The sequence below is a fragment of the Malaclemys terrapin genome, chromosome 3, assembly GCF_027887155.1.
Source record: "Malaclemys terrapin pileata isolate rMalTer1 chromosome 3, rMalTer1.hap1, whole genome shotgun sequence".
NCBI lineage: Eukaryota > Metazoa > Chordata > Testudines > Emydidae > Malaclemys > Malaclemys terrapin.
Window position 1 is genome coordinate 85776769 of NC_071507.1, and position 18941 is coordinate 85795709.

General features: G+C 42.9%; 1 protein-coding gene across 5 annotated transcripts in view; it reads left to right on the top strand.

Moving 5' to 3' along the window:
- PDE10A (phosphodiesterase 10A) overlaps nt 1-18941 on the top strand; it is a 534797-nt gene that overhangs the window by 317903 nt on the left and 197953 nt on the right. Inside the window, exon 1 of one of the 5 annotated variants that reach the window (XM_054023696.1) lies at nt 9109-9364. The exons of the other annotated variants lie outside the window; for them this stretch is intronic. Within the exon in view, the coding sequence (XP_053879671.1) occupies nt 9319-9364 (46 nt within the window). The 5' untranslated portion in view covers nt 9109-9318. Of the gene's footprint in view, nt 1-9108; nt 9365-18941 lie in introns of those variants that run through there. 5 annotated transcript variants of the gene reach the window in all.

The window sequence follows — 18941 nt, forward strand, 5'->3', positions numbered from 1 at the left end:
TCACTGAGGAAGGGGGCTTGGGTATGTGCAATTTGGTAAGATTGCTCCTCTAATACAGGCCATTTTGTTTATTTTCTCTGAGGCCCCCAAAACATCTCTCTCTCAAAATGGTGGCTGATCACATATGGAACAAAGAAATTGTATTAATGTGTTGTGTGCTAGCTGTGGTTCCGCAAATACACAACAGTAATTTCCCCTATCTTTAAAATGGTTAAGAGAGCTCTGCTGATCTGTATCACATCCATATATTTTGGGTGCAAAATGGAAAAATGGCACAAAAAAGACTAGATGATAGAATGAAAAGTTCCCTGGGAGGAGGGATGATATCCCACTATACATGGCAGCAGCCCCACAATAAACTGCAAACATTTCCCACAAGGTAGTGCACCAGACGGTGGAGCAGAGAACACTGGGATGCCTACTGAGAGCACTGGTAAAACTTTCTGATGTAGACAAGGCTTAAATTTGCAAAAAAAGTATGTACTGGGGACACAATTAAATTTGCAGAAAGGTCAGGTAATGCAATATGTAGGCCTGGAACCACATCTGCTACATGGCAGCATTAGAGGTAAAGATAGCATTGTTTGGGTTAGCAAAGCTCTTGTTACTGTGGGGAAAATAATAATTACCTGGTTCCTTTACTGCAAGCTTTCTTGATATGAATGCTATTGCAGTCACGTGTGCCGAAACATTTGTAGGGGGGGAGGAGAGGAGGGGTGGCGCACCGGTGCTGGAACTGGGGGGAGGGGAGGCTATGCCCCCCACTTTTTAAAATGGGTGTAGTTTGGGGACAAGGGATGGCATTGCCCCCTTGCAGTGCTGGCAGGGGATGCGCTTCATGGTGGGGGAGCTGATCACCGTTATCAGCTCCCCCACTGCAGCCCCTGGGAGCGCTGCTCCATGCCTGCCCGAGGCTTGCAGTTCAGGGGGGCAATGTCATCCCCTGCCCTCTCCCAACTCTCCCACTTTTAAAAGTGGCCCCCAGACCCTTCCCTGGTTCCATTGCCATTGGTTGCAGTCCTTCCAAAATCACCTTGAAATACAATCTTTTGTTTTGTAATTTTAAAATTCACAAACCTATTCCATATGAGAAAATAAAAACAGGAGTTAAAAAAGGCAATGCACCACCTTGTACTAGTGAAGATTAAAAGGATGGTTGTAAGTGCCAACATATAAATACACCTCTACCTCAATATAATGCTGTCCTCAGGAGCCAAAAAATCTTTACTGCATTATAAGTGAAACTGCGTTATATTGAACTTGCTTTGATCCACCAGAGTGCACAGCTCCACCCCCCCCAGAGCACTGCTTTACTGCGTTTCATCCGAATTCATGTTATATCGAGTCGCATTATATCGAGGTAGAGGTGTAATGGATCTCATTTATTTTTGAAAATTACATGTTCAGATTGTTTGTTTCTGTAAAAGCTATGGGATATGCATTTTCATTGTATTTTGGGAGGAAATAAGCACACAATTCTCATAAATGGCACAAAGTAAGGGTGTCCAATTCTACATGCTTTATATAATAGAATATTAATTTCTTGTACTAATACCCTTATGGAAAAACATTACAGGGTTCATTAAAAATAATAGCATTCTATAGAAATTACTCAAAAATCTATATCTTTTATGTATATTTTTATCCATTCTGTAGAATTCCATAGCAGATATGTCATTATTAAATAGACTAGTTTAAAAAGTCTATAAAAAAGGTAGTTATTTTCTATTAAATTCTATAGTATTCGCCATAAGGGGAAAGTAAGACATAGCAGAATGTCTGATAAAGCCACATTTTAGGTGATTTTGCATAATTCATATTAAAAAAATAAGCCCCATTATAATGGGCTCAATACACCTATCTGTAGCAAATGTTCGGTGGTCTATGAGTCATCCCTCCTCAACTCTTTCCCTTGTCAAAGTTAATGTAGGTCATGTAATATTGTGGCTAAAATATACACTTATAAAAAATAAACATTTAGGGCTGTAAAGAGAACAGTTATACATAACTTTTCTGTTGTGTTTTTAGAATATTCAGTGTGTTTTTATTTGAGCTTTTTATATGTGTTTTTATTTAGTTTTTATTTGAGACAGCCTGCAACTGTACAAACTGCGCTGTGATCTTTTCAGATGTCACAAACCAAGCAGGGCTATGCTGGGTTAATACTTGAGTCGGGGAGCTCCAAGAAACATGCAGGTGGTAAGGAAGTCATGTTGGTGATTCAGTAAGTGACATTTCTCCCTTTGAGTCACTACTGAATCATTGTTCCAGCATAGCGTTTAGGGGAAGTTTGCTATCAGAGGTGTGAACTTTTGGGTAAAACAATAGTCTCTACCACCTGGGGTTATTGACTTTCTCGTGGCACTCTTTGGGTGAGGATGTTAACCCAATTGACCTGGTCAGATTTTAACTCAGGTAATTTTATTTTTTCTACTTAAATTCCCCTTTCAGTTTCAGTAAGATACTGTGCTCTTCTTTGCTTATCTCTGACTGTTTACTAGTGTTGTGGTATGGTGTTAAAACTATGCAGGGTTCCATCCCATGTGATGTGCCATTTCATTGGTGGGTGAAGTGCTCTGTATATATCCCTTATCTATCTCACAAGGGTGTTGTCTCTTAAATTAGTTAGTTTGTATAGCAGTTTGGAATCCTCAGGAGAAGCCTGCTGTGAACATGTAAAATATTATTGCTTTGATTATTTCTAAGGAGCAATTTAATAACAAGATTATTTATTGCATTACAGTTGTGCCTAGAGGCCACAATCAAGATTGAGGCCCTATTGTTCTAAGTGCTGTACACATACCTTGTGAGATACAGTTCCTGCATTGAAGAGTTTACAATCCAGGGCTCCGTAGGTTGTTACCTTTAAGCACATGAGTAGTTCCATGGACTTCAATTAGACTACTCATGAGAGTCAAGTTAAGTGTCCGAGTGTTAGCCCAAGTAGAAGAGGAAAAGTGTGGGAGAAAAGAAGTCTTTCCCCCATTATACAGATATGGAAATTAGCCACAGCAAGATTAAGTGATTTGCCAAGGTCACTCAACTAAGTCTGAGACAGAGCTGAAAATTGAACTCAGATTTACTCACATCATAACAACATAAGAATGGCCGTAATGGGTCAGACCGAAGGTCCATCCAGCCCAGTATCCTGTCTACCGACAGTGGCCAATGCCAAGTGCCCCAGAGGGAGTGAACCTAACAGGTAATGATCAAGTGATCTCTCTCGTGCCGTCCATCACCACCCTCTGACAAACAGAAGCTAGGGACATCATTCCTTACCCATCCTGGCTAATAGCCATTAATGGACTTAACCTCCATGAATTTATCCAGTTCTCTTTTAAACCCTGTTATAGTCCTAGCCTTCACAACCTCCTCAGGCAAGGAGTTCCACAAGTTGACTGTGTGCTGTGTGAAGAACTTCCTTTTATTTATTTTAAACCTGCTGCCCATTTATTTCATTTGGTGGCCCCTAGTTCTTATATTATGGGAACAAATAAATAACTTTTCCTTATTCACTTTCTCCACCTCACTCACTATCATATCCCCCCTTAGTCTCCTCATTTCCAAGCTGAAAAGTCCTAGCCTCTTTAATCTCTCCTCATATGGGACCCGTTCCAAACCCCTAATAATTTTAGTTGCCCTTCTCTGAACCTTTTCTAATGCCAGTATATCTTTTTTGAGATGAGGAGACCGCATCTGTACTCAAGAGGTGGGCATACCATGGATTTATATAAGGGCAATAAGATATTTTCCGTCTTATTCTCTATCCCCTTTTTAATGATTCCTAACATCCTGTTTGCTTTTTTAACGGTCACTGCGTGGACGTCTTCAGAGAACTATCCACGATGATGCCAAGATCTTTTTCCTGATTAGTTGTAGCTAAATTAGCCCCCATCATATTGTATGTATAGTTGGGGTTATTTTTCCCAATGTGTATTACTTTACATTTTATCCACATTAAATTTCATTTGCCATTTTGTTGCCCAATCATTTAGTTTTGTGAGATCTTTTTGAAGTTCTTCACAGTCTGCTTTGGTCTTAACTATCTTTAACAGTTTGGTATCATCTGCAAACTATGCAACCTCACATTTTACTCCTTTCTCCAGATCATTTATGAATAAGTTGAATAGGATTGGTCCTAGGACTGACCCCTGGGGAACACCACTAGTTACCCCTCTCCAATCTGAAAATTTACCATTTATTCCTATGCTTTGTTCCCTGTCTTTTAGCCAGTTCTCAATCCATGAAAGGATCTTCCCTCTTATCCCATGACAACTTAATTTACATAAGAGCCTTTGATGAGGGACCTTGTCAAGGGCTTTCTGGAAATCTAAGTACACTATGTCCACTGGATCCCCCTTGTCCACATGTTTGTTGACCCCTTCAAAGAACTCTAATGGATTAGTAAGACATGATTTCCCTTTACAGAAACCATGTTGACTTTTGCCCAACAATTTATGTTCTTCTACGTGTCTGACAATTTTATTCTTTACGATTGTTTCAACTAATTTGCCTAGTACTGACGTTAGACTTACCAGTCTGTAATTGCCGGGATCAACTCTAGAGCCCTTTTTAAATATTGGTGTTACATTAGCTACCTTCCAGTCATTGGGTACAGAAGCCGATTTAAAGGACAGATTACAAACCATAGTTAGTAGTTCCACAATTTCACATTTCACATCACAAGAACATCACACAGTTAGACATAGTATTCAATATGAATGGTATTCTGTGCTCTGTAAAGGACAAATTGTAGGCATGGTCTACCTCTAAAATTTAGGTCAACTTATCTATGTTGGTCAGGGGTGAGAAAATTCACACCCTTGAGAGACATAGTTAAGCTGACCTAAGCCCCAGTGTAGATACTGCTAGTTCATTAGAAGAATTCTTAAGCCGATTTAGCTACTGCCTCTTGGAGACATGGATTAACTACAGTAATGGAAAAAACCCTTCTGTCACTGTAGCAAGTGTTACACTATAGCGCTACAGCTGCAGAGCTGTAGCTATGACACTGTGGTGTCTGTAGGGTAGACATAGCTTTTAGACAAGCAAGTATAGTTAGGGTGACCATATTTCCCAAAGGGAAAACAGGACACCACATGGGTCTGGCTCAAGCTGCTCGCCTGAGCCCTGCCTGCCCCTCTTCCCGCCTCTCCCTCCCCTCACTGTGGCTGGCTGTTGCTGTTCTCCCAGGTTCTGCCTCCCTGCTGTGTGACTGACATTGCTGCTTATAGGAGCCCTGTTTCCCCCCCCACGCATCCCAGAGGGTTGGTGTTGCTGCTCCCTTCCACCCCACATGTTCCTCTGAACCCCACTAGGGATGTGCATTACAGTTTTTTGAGAAAAATGGGCAAATGGGACAAATGCTCACTTTTGCCAAAAGAGCCAGGATGGCTGGGACAGGGCTTAAAAAAGGGACTGTCCCGGCCAAAATGGGATATAGTCACACTGAGAAAGGTACAAGTCAGGACTGAAGTATGTTACCAGTATAGTTTGAATAAAACTAACTAGTACTACTATCCTCACTTTTTAAATTAGCTTTACCATTGTTGGGCACACACTGATATCCCTAAACTTTTTTCAGTATTTCAGTTTTACCACAAAACTGATTTCCCTTAAAGCACAGTTCTGCTTTGAAATATGACTCTGTAAAAATAGCATTATGGGGTTCTTTGTTTAATGTTCTGATTTTTTTCATGTCTGGTGTGCTTAGTTGTCAGGTAAGAATATATATTTTCAACCCAAGACCTGAAAATCGAATTGGATTCCTTCTTTCTTCTATGTCATCACCTGTAATAAATATTCTGTTGGTAAAAGTAAGCCTACAGCAACACCATTGCAAAATCCATTGTCTTCAGTAGATGTGTCAAAATATAACTAATTGGGATTTAGTAACAATACTGTGGTTAATGCTCAAAAAGGAACAGAATCTAGTTCACTTTTGCAGAACTCTGTTGGCTTTCCTGTGTCACAAGAGTAAAAAGCACCAAAACTTCAGTGGCAGTTGAACTCAGAGGTGTTTGAGGAAGAAGCGGAAGATACCAGGCAACTGATAGTAGATGACCAGTTCCTGGAGCAGCTTCACAGGGTGCAACGCTGTTTGTGGGCTCATCCTGGTGGGAAAGGATTTTTCTGTAGACCTGAGATGGCCAGTAGTGACAAGAGAATTTCAGGCTGGGGAAGGCAACCTTTCTGGAGATATGTGCTGAACTAACCCCGAAGTGTCAGCCTGCCAACACCGGGTGCCCAATATCCATGCACAAGTACGTTGCCATTGCCATCTGGAAGCTGGTCACCCCATGAATGTAAGGGGTCTGTAGCAAACCAACTTGGGTTGGGGAGAGATGTTGGAGGCCCTTGTCCTGCAGGTGTATGATGCCATGGAATAGGTACTGTTGCACTCGGTTATAAAGCTTGGCAATACTCAGGATGTTATTGATGGCTTTGCACCAATGGGATTTCCAAATCATATTAGGGCAGTTGATGGAACCCATGTACCTAACATTTGTCGCCCACCCTGCCCTCCTGCTGTCCGGGTTCAGAATTCGTTAACAGGAAGTATATTTATTCACGGTGATCCAAGGTCTGGTTGACCACTGTGGCATGTTTACAGACATAGATGCTAGGCGATCTGGAAGGGTCCATGATACTAGGATCTTGCAGAATTCAGCTCTGTTTAAATTAATGGAGAAAGGCGTGTTTGCACCTGGAAGCATTATGGATATTAATTGTATGGACGTTGTTCTGGTTATCCTGGATACCCTGGCTTATTTTCTGCTTTCCTGGTTAATGAGCCATTCCCAAGCTGCTTGGACAGAAGGAAGGAGCTGTTTAACTGTTGCCTCAGTAGTTGCAGGAAGGTGGCATTTTTAGTGAAATAGGTTGCAAGTAGCAAAAAACAAAAGAAAACAAAAACCCCTAAAGATTAACCCAGCATGTTATATTTTCACAATATTTGTGAGAGGAAGGGAGAAAGCCTTAGCGATAAGTGGGAGGCTGAGGTATAGAGACTTGCTCATTGGTTTGAACAAGCAGCAAGGCGTCCAATACAAAATGGAAATAGGCAGCGGAAAGTTGTCAGGGGTGCCCATTGCTCTGATTTTGAATGTCAGGCCTGAAATGGTGCGGCTGTACCTCCAGCAGTTAATGCCTGGAGTGGAAGATTTTTGTGCGGTTCAGTGTTGCTTTTTGGCAGTAGAAGTGCAACTTTGTGGCAATCCTTAATTGTATCTTGTATTTTTGTCTGTGTTTGCAAAACCTTATGAATTAGTGCACACTTAATTATTTTCTATGCAAAATGAATTGTTGACTCTGTATGAATGAAATTTTAAAGTTTATTTATTATTAAACAATATATCATGTAACAAACAGAAATGAACCTTCAGCTTAAATGAAAAAACGCTTATAATTATGAAACAATATATTAAAAACCAATCTGTGATCTAACTCAAAGGACCCTTTCATTAAACTGGCAGCGAAACAAAACAGTAAAGTGCAACAGTGCAGTGCAGGGCACAAAGTCACAAGCGAGTACATGTCTTGGCTCTGCCTCTTCTGGCCTGGAGTGCTGAGGCTCAAAACTACCATCAGTGATAGAGGGCTCAAAAAAGCTGGGGTCCCAGGTACCACTGTTCTTGGTGCCCTAAGCTGGGGTCTAAGAGGGGAATGGCCTCTGGGAGCAGTGCTGTAGAGGTACAGAAGGATGGAGTTTGTTATTCCCGGTAGCCTGTATTGTCTAGAGCAGGGGTGGGCAAACTTTTTGGCCGAGGGCCACATCTCGGTATGGAAATTATATCGCGGGCCATGAATGCTCACAAAATTGGGGGGTTGGGTGCGGGAGTGGGTGAGGGCTCCAGCCAGAGGTGTGGGCTCTGGGGTGGGGCCAGAAATGAGGAGTTTAGGGTGGGGGGGTAAGGCCTCCAGCTGGGGGTGCAGGCTCTGGGGTGGGGCTGGGTATGAGGCATTGGGGGTGCAGGAGGGTGCGCTGGGCTGGGACTGATAGGTTCCGATGGCGGGAGAGGGATCAGGCTGGGGCAGGGGGTCGGGGCGTGGGAGGGGGTCGGAGTGCAGGCTCTGGGCAGCGCTTACTTCAAGCAGCTCCTGGAAGCAGCGGCATGTTCCCCCTTCGGCTCCTATGTGGAGGCACGGCCAGGTGGCTCTGCGCGCTGCCCTGTCCGCAGGTGCCACCCCCACAGCTCCCATTGGCCTCAGTTCCCAGCCAATGGGAGTTGTGAGGGCAGCACTTGGGGCGGGGGAAGCGTGTGGGGCCCCCTGGCTGCCCCTATGTGTAGGAGCCAGAGGAGGGACATGCCGCTGCTTCTGGGAGCCGTGCGGAGCCACGGCTCGTGCGGAGCCACGGCTCATGCAGAGCAGGGCAAGCCCCAGACCCCACTATCCGGCAGGAGCTTGAGGGCTGGATTAAAACATCTGAAGGGCCGGATGCGGCCCCCAGGGCGTAGTTTGTCCACCCCTGATCTAGGAGCTTTATAACATGGCTTGGTGTTGGTTTACAGTATTGTATTGCCTGCTGCCCTAATAGGAATATGTGCTGCAACAGGGCATTTGTGCTTTGTCTTGCCTCCAGGAATTGCCTCTGTGTCTTCCTGTCTTTTTCCGTACTGTCTTTGGCCAGGACAAGGCTTTCTCTAGAAACTGTCATGCTGCCACTGGTCACTCAGCAATGATCTCTCTGGAAAGTTCCTTATCAGATTCTTCTCTGCCCTCACACATTTCCTCTACCTCTCTGCATTTTGCTGTTTTTTTGAGCGGTTCTGTAATGATGTCCACAAACATTTAATCACAAGTTTTCTGTTTTCTCCTCCTTAGGTTTTCCAGCTGCTCAGGCATTGATAAGGCCCCTATCCTTGAAGATCTGGCCGGTGTTGTTACCATAGTTGTGGAGATATTTTTTTAAAAAAGATAAGCACTTATTGTTCATATTCTAGGGAGGTGTGATAGTACTTTTTTAAACATGCATTTCTGGTTTTACCTCCCTGGGATTCTTCACAGTCATGAGGGAACCTGGGAGATAGTCAGTAGTGTGTGAATTGGGATTTTTGTCTGTGCAGTGTATGTGGTGTGGCTTTGCCATTGTGCCTTGGAGGTTGAGGGTGGAGTGGGATTGGGAATCATGTTCCTGGTCAGGAGATGGGGTTGGGAATTAGGTTCCTGGTCTGTCTTTGTAATTTTGCTGTGCCTGGAAGTGCCTGTATGGTATTGGAGGGATTAGTGGAGGGCATCTGGAAGTGAGCTTGATAGTAATCCCCCCTAAACTCCCATTAGGGTGTCTTGACTCCGGATGACATTACACTGAGGTGGATGGCCAGAAGGCACAGAATGGCTATGTTCAAAAAGACAAAGCAAGGTACACTGTGAAGTTATTCACCGATATGGTGCTCCCTCTCCCCCTCTCAGGTATTGCATTGAGTGGAAGGGAACTGCGAGCTATAGCTGGGGGAATGACTGTGCAGTTATTCCTCAATCTCCAAACAAAAATTGAGCAATTTCTCAGGCTTAGATTTTGCTTTATCTCCCCTGCAGACATGTTGAAAGTGCAAAGAAAAAAAGCTTGGGTTCTGCAATGGTTGCCTGAAACATTCGCTGTTATCAGTACATAAGAATGAATATTAGAGTGCATTTATAGGGAAACTGTGCTCTTTGTAGCTTTATGGCATGCAGTGGCCATGTCTACCTCATGTAGAGTCAAAACACCAACCGAACTTCTTTTCCTGTAACTGCTGTCTCAATAAACTTTTGTGCTTTGCACAGAAGAATATTTTCCATATTCAAATCTGGAGCAGAGGGGGTGGAGTAGAGGCTGTGGCTATGCCATGCCGGTAACTGCCATTTTGGATAGGGTTACCATATTTCAGCAAGCAAAAAAGAGGACGGGAAGAGCCCCGCCCCAGTCCTGCCCTAGCCCCTCCCCTGCCCCTTCCACTCCCTCCCACTTCCTGCCCCCCTCAGGACCCCCAACCCTCCCCCTGCTCCTTGTCCCCTAACTGCCCCCTCCTGGGACCCCTGCCCCTAACTGCCCCCCAGGACTCCACCCCCTACCTAAGCCTCCCTGCTCCTTGTTCCTTGACTGCCCCCTCCTCAGACCCTCCCCCCATCCTAACTGGCCCCCCTAGGACCCTACCCCTTACCTGTACCCTGACTGCCCCAAGCCTTATCCACACCCCCATCCCCAGACAAACCGCCGGGACTCCCATGCCCCATCCAACCATTCCCCACCCCCCTGACAGCCCCCCCCAGAACTCCCGACCCATCTAAACCCCTCTGCTCCCTGTCCCCTGACTGCTCCGATCCCTCTCCCCATTCCTGCCCCCTGACAGCCCCCCCAGAACTCCCAACCCCCCCTTGTCCCCTGACTGCCCCCTCCTGGGACCTCTGCTCCTAACTGCCCTCCAGAACCCCATCCCCTACCTAAGCCTCCCTGTTCCTTGTCCCCTAACTGCCCCCTCCTGAGACCCCCCCACCCTAACTGCCCCCCCAGGATCCTACCTCCTTTTGGGGTGATTTTTTTAACTGGTCTCCTTGTACTCAACCAGGGAGAAGGTAGCCAGCAAGCTCCACAAGCTGCTTGGGTTGAGTGGTCATGTAGTTATGTAAAATCCTGTCCAGTTCCTCAAAAAATGGACAGGTTACATGTTGCCTGCTGGCTTTTTTCCTGTTGTCCCTTATTTTAATATAGGTCCTCTTGAGCGGTTTGCTCTTTACCTGGCCCTGGTTGGAGTACCGGTTGTGGCCCTTGTGGACAACTGCCTAACGATGTCTACAAAAAGGTCTTTATTCCAGTAGCTGGCCACAAGAGCTTCCTGCATTGATGCTTCTTCCCAGATGACAATGAGATCCAAAGTCTCTGTGTAGCTCTAAGCAGCTGTTGTAGGGCTTCAGGGGTAATAGTGCAGTTATTGTGATAAATTGAAATTCAGAAGCAAAATCTGGCGGTGTGCCAGTTTATAAATGGGGGAGGAGGGGGCACACAGGTAAACAGACAGGTCAGTAACAGTTGCCTAAAAAGCAGTGTGGGACAACTATTGGAAGACTACTAAAGCTGTTTGCCACAGGCAGAGGATATGGGTTTATACAACAGTGGATGGGTGAGGTTCTGTGACCTGCGATGTGCAGGAATCAGACTATATGATGATCGTGGTTCCTTCTGGCCTTGAAGTCTGTGAGTCTATGAGCAGCATTGTGTGCACATGAACCAGATATTGGACTAATATCTAAAGTTAGTTCATTTTGAAAGAAGACTTCAGAGCTCATGATAAATGTGGAGTCAGAGCACTGTAATAGATTGTGTCATGTGTACATAAGTGTTTTCAAACCTGATTAACTTGAAAAGCTGTGGATTAACCCGTCTCCCATGTAGACAAGCCCTAACTCCAAGAAAAAGCAATTCCCTCGCTGCACCGCCCTCCCCCCCGGACAATACAGGGCACCGATACTATAATCCGATCCACATGCACAGAACTTCACTGAAGTTAATGGTGCCTAGGGTTACCATTCGTCCGGATTCCCCCGGACACGTCCGGCTTTTTGAGCTAAAAATAGCGTCGGGGGGAATTTGTAAATGTCCGGACTTCCCCCCATGCAGAGCGCGCGCGGCTAACAGGGCAGCTGGCCGGATGGTGTCACTTACATGGGGCTCCAACAGCCAGAGAGAGCACGTCATCCGCCTCCCCTGCAGCAGAGATCACTGCCTCCCTCCCTCCCTCCCTCCCTGCATTCGCAGATCGCCTCCGGCGGTTCGCACCGGCAGTCTGGCGCTCCTCCCCCGCTCCTCCTCCCCTGCCAGCCAGCCTGCCGGGACGAACGGCTCACAGAGACGTTAGGCGAAGGCCAACAACAAGGGAGCCAGGAAGTCGGAGAAGGGGCAGGGAGGTTTTGGAGGGGGCAGTCAAGAGACGGGGGGGGGGGTCCGGGAGTTCGGGGGGGGGTTTCTGGGGGGGTGTGGATAAGGTTTTGGGCAGTCAGGGTACAGGTAGGAGGTAGGGTCCTGGGGGGCAGTTGGGGGGGGTCTTAGGAGGGGGCAGTTAGGGGACAAGGAACAGGGAGGATTAGGTAGGGGGTGGGGTTCTGGGGGGCAGTTAGGAGCAGGGGTCCCAGGAGGGGGCAGTCAGGGGACAAGGAGCGGGGGAGGGTTGGGGGCTTGGAGGGGGGCAGAAAGTGGGAGGGGCAGGGCGGGGCTAGGGCAGGACAGGGGCGGGGCTAGGGCAGGGCTCCTCCCGTCCTCTTTTTTGCTTGCTGAAATATGGTAACCCTAATGGTGCCTTCCCTCATGGAGCCCAAGGGTCCACCTGCAAAGATTAGATAGCATAACCCCCAAACCTGCAAACTCTTCTTGCGGGTTCTCCAATGCATCATGGCTTCTTGGTTTCTGTCTTTTAGAGCCTGAACATGCAAATACTTATTGCTAAACGGGGCAAACTGTCAGTAGGTAGTTCCTTTGAACTCAGAGGTGCTTAGATATTGTGGTGATGGTCTCATTGTAAAACACAGGATAGATAGCATTTCACTGAGTAGGCGGTATTTGCAGGGTCAAGTTTTTAGGTTGTGAACTCTTTGAGGCAGGGACTGCCTTTATTTTGTGCCCTGTATCGCTGCAAGCACATTGTTAGTCTTACCTAATAAATACCAAGAGCTTTCTTATAAAGCTGGGGTGAGGAAAATGTATTACATGTACTGAAAATTCAGCAAAATACATTTAGCTTGTAGTATAGCTTTAATTTTTCTAGTGGCAATGTTGACCAAGGCTTAAGGTATGGTTTTGTTTAATTGATCATTTATTGTAGTATATTTTTACCATAAAAGTATATTGCCTCTTCAGATGAATAATACTTAAGCTCAACGCTGGGCCCCAAACTGCCTGAGGTTATTATGGTTGAGAGAGCTGCCATAACATGATGGACAAAACTTAAGTAATGTTTTGAGTAAAGGGCGGTTGTATGCAGCAAAATATTTATTTCTAGTTACATTATTTATATAAAATGTATTTGGAATAACAAAGCAAGGAACCTTCATTAAAGTCATCAGAGTTTCACCATAAGCTGCCCATTGCTAATTCTGACTTTGGTAAGAGGGGATAAAAGTTATAGAAAACTGTCTTGAATCTTTAATAAATAAGGTTTCTGTGCGGCTGCTAAAATGTTATGCAATTCCACCGTATTGTGTACTGCTGTTATTGTTAGTCTGGTTTACTGCAGTATAAGGTAACAAATCTTTGGAAGGAAAAAATCTGAACAGAATTATAATTAGTCAAGGACATAAAACTGCTAGTTTCCACAGATATTTTAACCAGCTTCTCAGTGAAGCTTGTATAATATGTGCCTTATGATGCAGCTTTAGAACATATGGGGTAACTGCACTCTCATTCTCAGCAGAGATGTGTATTACTTAAAAGGAAATTTATCCAAAGGAGACAGCTTTCTGTTTCACCAACTCGCACATACACTCTGTGTGTGTGTGTGTGTGTGTGTGTGTGTGTGTGTGTGTGTGTGTGTGTGTGTGTGTGAGAGAGAGAGAGAGAGAGAGAGGTGGGAAGATTTATATTTTTCTGAGTGGTATCTGTAAGTTACTAATTTTTCAATTGGCATAGCACTGTTGAAAAGGAAATGTTTTACTTTATGATTGCCTTTCTGGGTGAATGTTTTTCTAATTATTAAAAATAAATGGTAATTTTGTGCAATCAGGTTTTAGGCATGGTGAGTTATGTACCTTGTGGTACAGTATGGCTCCAAAACTAATATTCTGTAGTAATAAGTCCTATTGAAGCTGTGCTAAGGACTATGCTGTGCAATTTAGATGCATTCCATAGTAAGGTGTCATGTGGTGCTGTACTGCCGCAGAAAGCTTTTGGTCATGAGGAGGCAGTGTGTTTGCTATAACACCCCCTTGTGGGGTGCAGCTTATTTCCCCCTTACCCGAGTAGCCAGTTCTACTGGTTGGTGTATATGAGGGGGCAGAGATATTGCCCTGCCTGCTCCCAGGCAAACAGGGAAGGAGCAATCCCTGTGGCACACACAACACAGGGGTTGCAGTTCTGCCTGAACCTTAAATGGGGGGGGACTGTGAGAAAAGCTACTTATGCCCTGCCCCCAACACTGTACAATAAACTAAGCCTCAAACCGAATCGGGCTGCCAGCTGTAACACACCATAACCTGGTTCACTAGTCATCTTTCAACTCCTCCCTTCCAATTATACACACCTTCCTGCTTTTATTTTATTTTATTTTTCTGTTCACACTGCAATGGATTGAAGTGCCAAACCCTGCAACTGATAAGATAAGAACCACATGGTCCATTACCATAAGCTTGGGGTCTCTACTAGGCCTACTGACGCAAGCAGTTCTCCCCTGATGTCAAACAGCTGATAAGTAGCACCTTGGCTCTGTTCCCAAACTTCTGTGCCAGAGGGGAAAAAAGGCTCTTTGTCTGAAAAAGGCAGCTTTGTTGAGGTATTTTTTTAACATCTTATTGCTTTTCTTGAATTGAAGCCAGAGTCCTGTCTGTTAAACTATTTAGCATTATTTCTAAATTGTTTGGCAAGAATAAATGTCCGCTAGAAAAAAGTGTGTTTAATTCATCATTCATAATGTGTACTTCATTATGCTTGTTGCATCAGATGCAGAATACAGCATGTATTGTTTTTAAAATGGGATGTCTGAACCCATTTTTTGCGTATTACAGAGTGCTACGTAAAAGTTCTGTGAAGTACGCTTTTCAAGAACCCAATTTCTTGCTGAGAACCTGAAAGACATGTCATGAAATCAAGAATAATTTTAGATAAAGCATGTGTTGTCTTAAAATATTACACAATTTAAGTAATATATTGAAATGTAATAGTATTAATATAATTTGATAGTATTGAATGTCTCTATGGAGTATGAGAACTGACAATATTCTTACTGGTTTTCCTTTGCTTACTGTTGTTCCTTATCTTCTCTCTTTATGGTTCTTATTCTGTAAAATTTTATAATGCATTTCCAGTTTTGATACTTCTAAGGCTGTGTCTGCACTTGCGCTTTTGTTGGTAAATTTATGTCGCTCGGGTGTGGAAAAAAACTCCTCTTGAGTGACATAAGTTACCCAGACAGAAGCACTGGCATGGACGGTGCTATTTCGGTGGGAGACACTCCCCCACTGACATAGCTACCACCGCTTGTTTGCGGTGGTTTAATTATGTCGATGGCAGAACTCTCTCCTGTCGGTATAGAGCAGGTACAATGGGAGAGCTTGCAGCGGCGTAGCTGCATTGGTACAACTGTGCCACTGTAAGGTCTCTCATGTAGACGTTGCCTAATGATCATTAAAGAAGTGCAAACATATTTGATAATATACTCCTGGGTGTTCTCTTTCTTGGTAATGTCTTGTGTATCAACAAAAACCTTTAGTGTCCTCTTTACCAAATATTGCTCAATGTTAAGATGTATACAGGAAAAAATGGGGACAGTTAGCTGCCATTTTCAGGCAGTCATCTATGGATCACTGAAACTCTTTTGAATTAATGCTGGAGCTTATGAGCTGTGTTTGGTTCCTTCATATGATGGATTTATGTAAGTAATGGTTGTGTAAACCTTTTGTTTAAAGGTCCTATTTTCATGGATATGCAGATTGCCTATAAAAGTTCACCTCACCTATAACTTGGCATATATATTTTTATTTTAGGTGTGTGTGTGTGTGTGTGTGTGTGTGTGTGTGTATTTTAATTTTATTTGACCATTTTTGAGCCAGTTGGCATCATCTGTAGGGAATACGTGATGACATAGTATAAAAAGGTTTTAAGAATGTGTTTGGGATGGCCATATTAATGATAAATTGGGAAGCCATGAGTGAGTTGTGGGGGTCATTGTGAGTGGTGGTAAAAGCTTTATTATATTACACCATCATGATAGTCTGTGTATGTGTCGCACATTTCAGAAAAAAAATTTTTTTTAGAAATATTTCAGTTTGTAAAAATTTTATTGGGGCTACTTTCTGCATCCTTTTGCCTGTAAAGCCAAATAATTTGGTTGTCTTCAGTCCATCTGTACAGACCTCACTGTAAGTCTTAAAAACCTCTAAAAATTCCCTAAATTTCTTTTCTATCTAATAAAATATCACAGCTTTGAAGTCTGATGTCTTGTGACTTTCGAGGCTAGAAGTTAATCCTGGCTCCCAATTTTAACACTGCAGGTTTGGTCTTATTGGTCTTTTAAATCAGTAACTAATCCAGGACCAAATACAGCCTGTTTTGGGCCAGCGTAAATTTTTGGGAGACCAGAGGACAGTGGAATTCTCCATTTAGGAGAAAGAAGGAAACATTTTTTTAGTGTGCACTACATCTAGTATATGTCTACACTTTGAGCAGAGGGTGTGATTCCCAGCTCAAAGATTGAGCTATTGAGCTAAAAATAGAGGTGTAGCCACAGCATTGTGAGCAGCAGGAGGGGCCTGAATATATGGCATCTTGGACAGGTACAATCTGTTTGAGCTAGCATGGATGTATGTCTCCTTGTGCTGGGAATCACTCCCCAGCTTGAAGTGTAGCTATATCCTTAGATGAAAAAGAGTTATGTATTTAAGTGTATGTCCTAGTGGAGATAGATATCACTTTCACATATGTGACATGGTTTGTGTACATATAATGGAGGCCCTGGTAGTTACTCCATAGTTAAGGACAGTATAGTGGACCACTCTCTTTCCTAAGGGCAGCTTTTCTTCACTCTGAATGGAAACAATGGGTGGCAGTGCCCATTGGGGCATCTTTGCTAAAGGAACTTCTATCCTCATTCCCATTGAAAACAATAGAGTATGTCAGCCGTTTTGTTATGGAATTCTCTGCAGCAGAGCAGTGTTTGTCAGACCCTGCTGAAGAGGAAACTTTCAATTATGAAGAATAATGGCAAAAATGACCATTAATCCTAAAAAAACATTTGTTTTAAATATAACCAAGTGCATTGAGATTTTAGTGAGTTTTACTTGATGGATGGGAAGTTTGAAAAGTCTGGATTATTCCATTATTAAGATAATTTGGGACAAAAAAGTTTAACATAGAATGTTGTATTTTTAAGGACCATTTTAAAATTAATTTTACTGCAAATCAGTTTACTTTTAAGTTCTCAGAAAAATCATTCTGTACTCAAATAAGTACTGTAACTTGGACAGATATATATTATGTTTTTCATGCATAACAACATGGTTGAATTGCTCCTTTAAGTACAAAACTCAATTCAGCCTTACCTATGCAATGCACACCTGACTGTAAACACACAATAGTTTGGAAAAATCTCTTCTGCATATTTCTCAAAAGCAGTATAATAGAATTTAGTTTTATATAGCTCATTTCATATTCTGGGTAACTCAAAATGCAGCTTTACAATATGGCAATCAAGAGCCTTATCTTACAATGGCTCTCTCTGCACGTGGAACTCCTATTAAAGTCAGTCAGAGTTTCAGCCATGGAGAGCTTGCAGGATTGGGCTCACAATGATTGAGTAGGAGGTAATGTAGGAGTGACTGTATTGGTAGCAGTTTATAGACTGTCTCATGCATTCAAACAGATTTTATTCAGAGTGGGAATATTGGACAGAGCACTGTTTTTATCTCTTTGTGAAAAATATCATGTTAATTCCCAACTGAACAGTCAGATAAGGGACTGTTGAAGTGAGGTGCCCATGTGGATAGTTCATCTGAATGATATTGAAATGAAATTTGGCATAAGGTAACCCACTGTGTAAGCTAATCACTTTAGCCCTATTGGTATTTCAGGGGATGAGGGGGGGAATTTTTCCATTCATTGGTCAAACCTTTTTGACTATGTGCATATTTACTTATATATAAAAAACAGAATATGCAGTGTACATTTAAAATAATAAATTATTCAAACATAATTTACCTGACATGTTTGGAGCAGTCTGGTTCAATGGATAACCAAGTATTTTAGAACTTTTGCACGAACTTTTATTTGAAAGAAAAACAGCAATGATCAGTTAAATATTTAGTACAAAAATAATACATAATAAAAATGAATTATCTTAAGATCTTAGAAATACCAACCACTGTTTCATTATCTCCATGACTCTAAATCGTGTCTCTCTGTTGGATCTGCTATTTAATTTTACTTCCCAACAGGAGGTAGAACCTGATGTTGTAAATTAAGGGTAAGATCCTGGCCTCACTGAAGACAATGGCAAAATTCCCAATAAATTAAGTGGGGTCAGGATTTCACCTTAGGACTTGAGTCCCTATTATCTTGCAGTAGGGTATGAATATCCCCAATTGAAGTCCATAGGAGTTTCTGAAATCTGATGTGGGAGAACAGGTTATTCAGTTCCCATTTGAATTGATGACTTTTAAAACTGTAAGTTATGTTTATCCATATAAAATACTTGATTAAAAAAAGTTTAGAAAATAAATAGTTACCATATAACTTTGAAAGTCACCTTCCATCTCAGACATTCAGTATTCTTTACAATATCAGACTGACAAGAGGACAGCTTCCTATTTGAATGTAAATAGTTCTTGTTATTTACATTTTGTGATGAGGGATTCAATCTGCTTTCACTGAAGTCAGTGGAGATGGTCTGTTGACTTCTGTGGGGTAAGCATCATCATGCCCCCTTCTTTGTAACTAGATATAGTGATTCTGATGTTCTTTATATTACCATACTATTTCTTTTAAAACACCACAAACTACAGTATGTTTATAATCACTTAAATTGATTTTTGAATGAAGATTGAAATACATCTGTCAAAGCCACTTTACAATAACTCTATTAGTTAAGGATAGCGGATTGGCCTTAAATATTAATTAACTCTTTTGTCATTTGTGCACCATATTTTAAGTGCTTTAAAATGCTAATATATTTCTGTACAAGTTGGCATTAATTAAGGAGAACTTGTCATTCTTCTTCGAGTGCTTGCTCATATCTGTTCCACATTAGGTGTGTGTGCGCCAC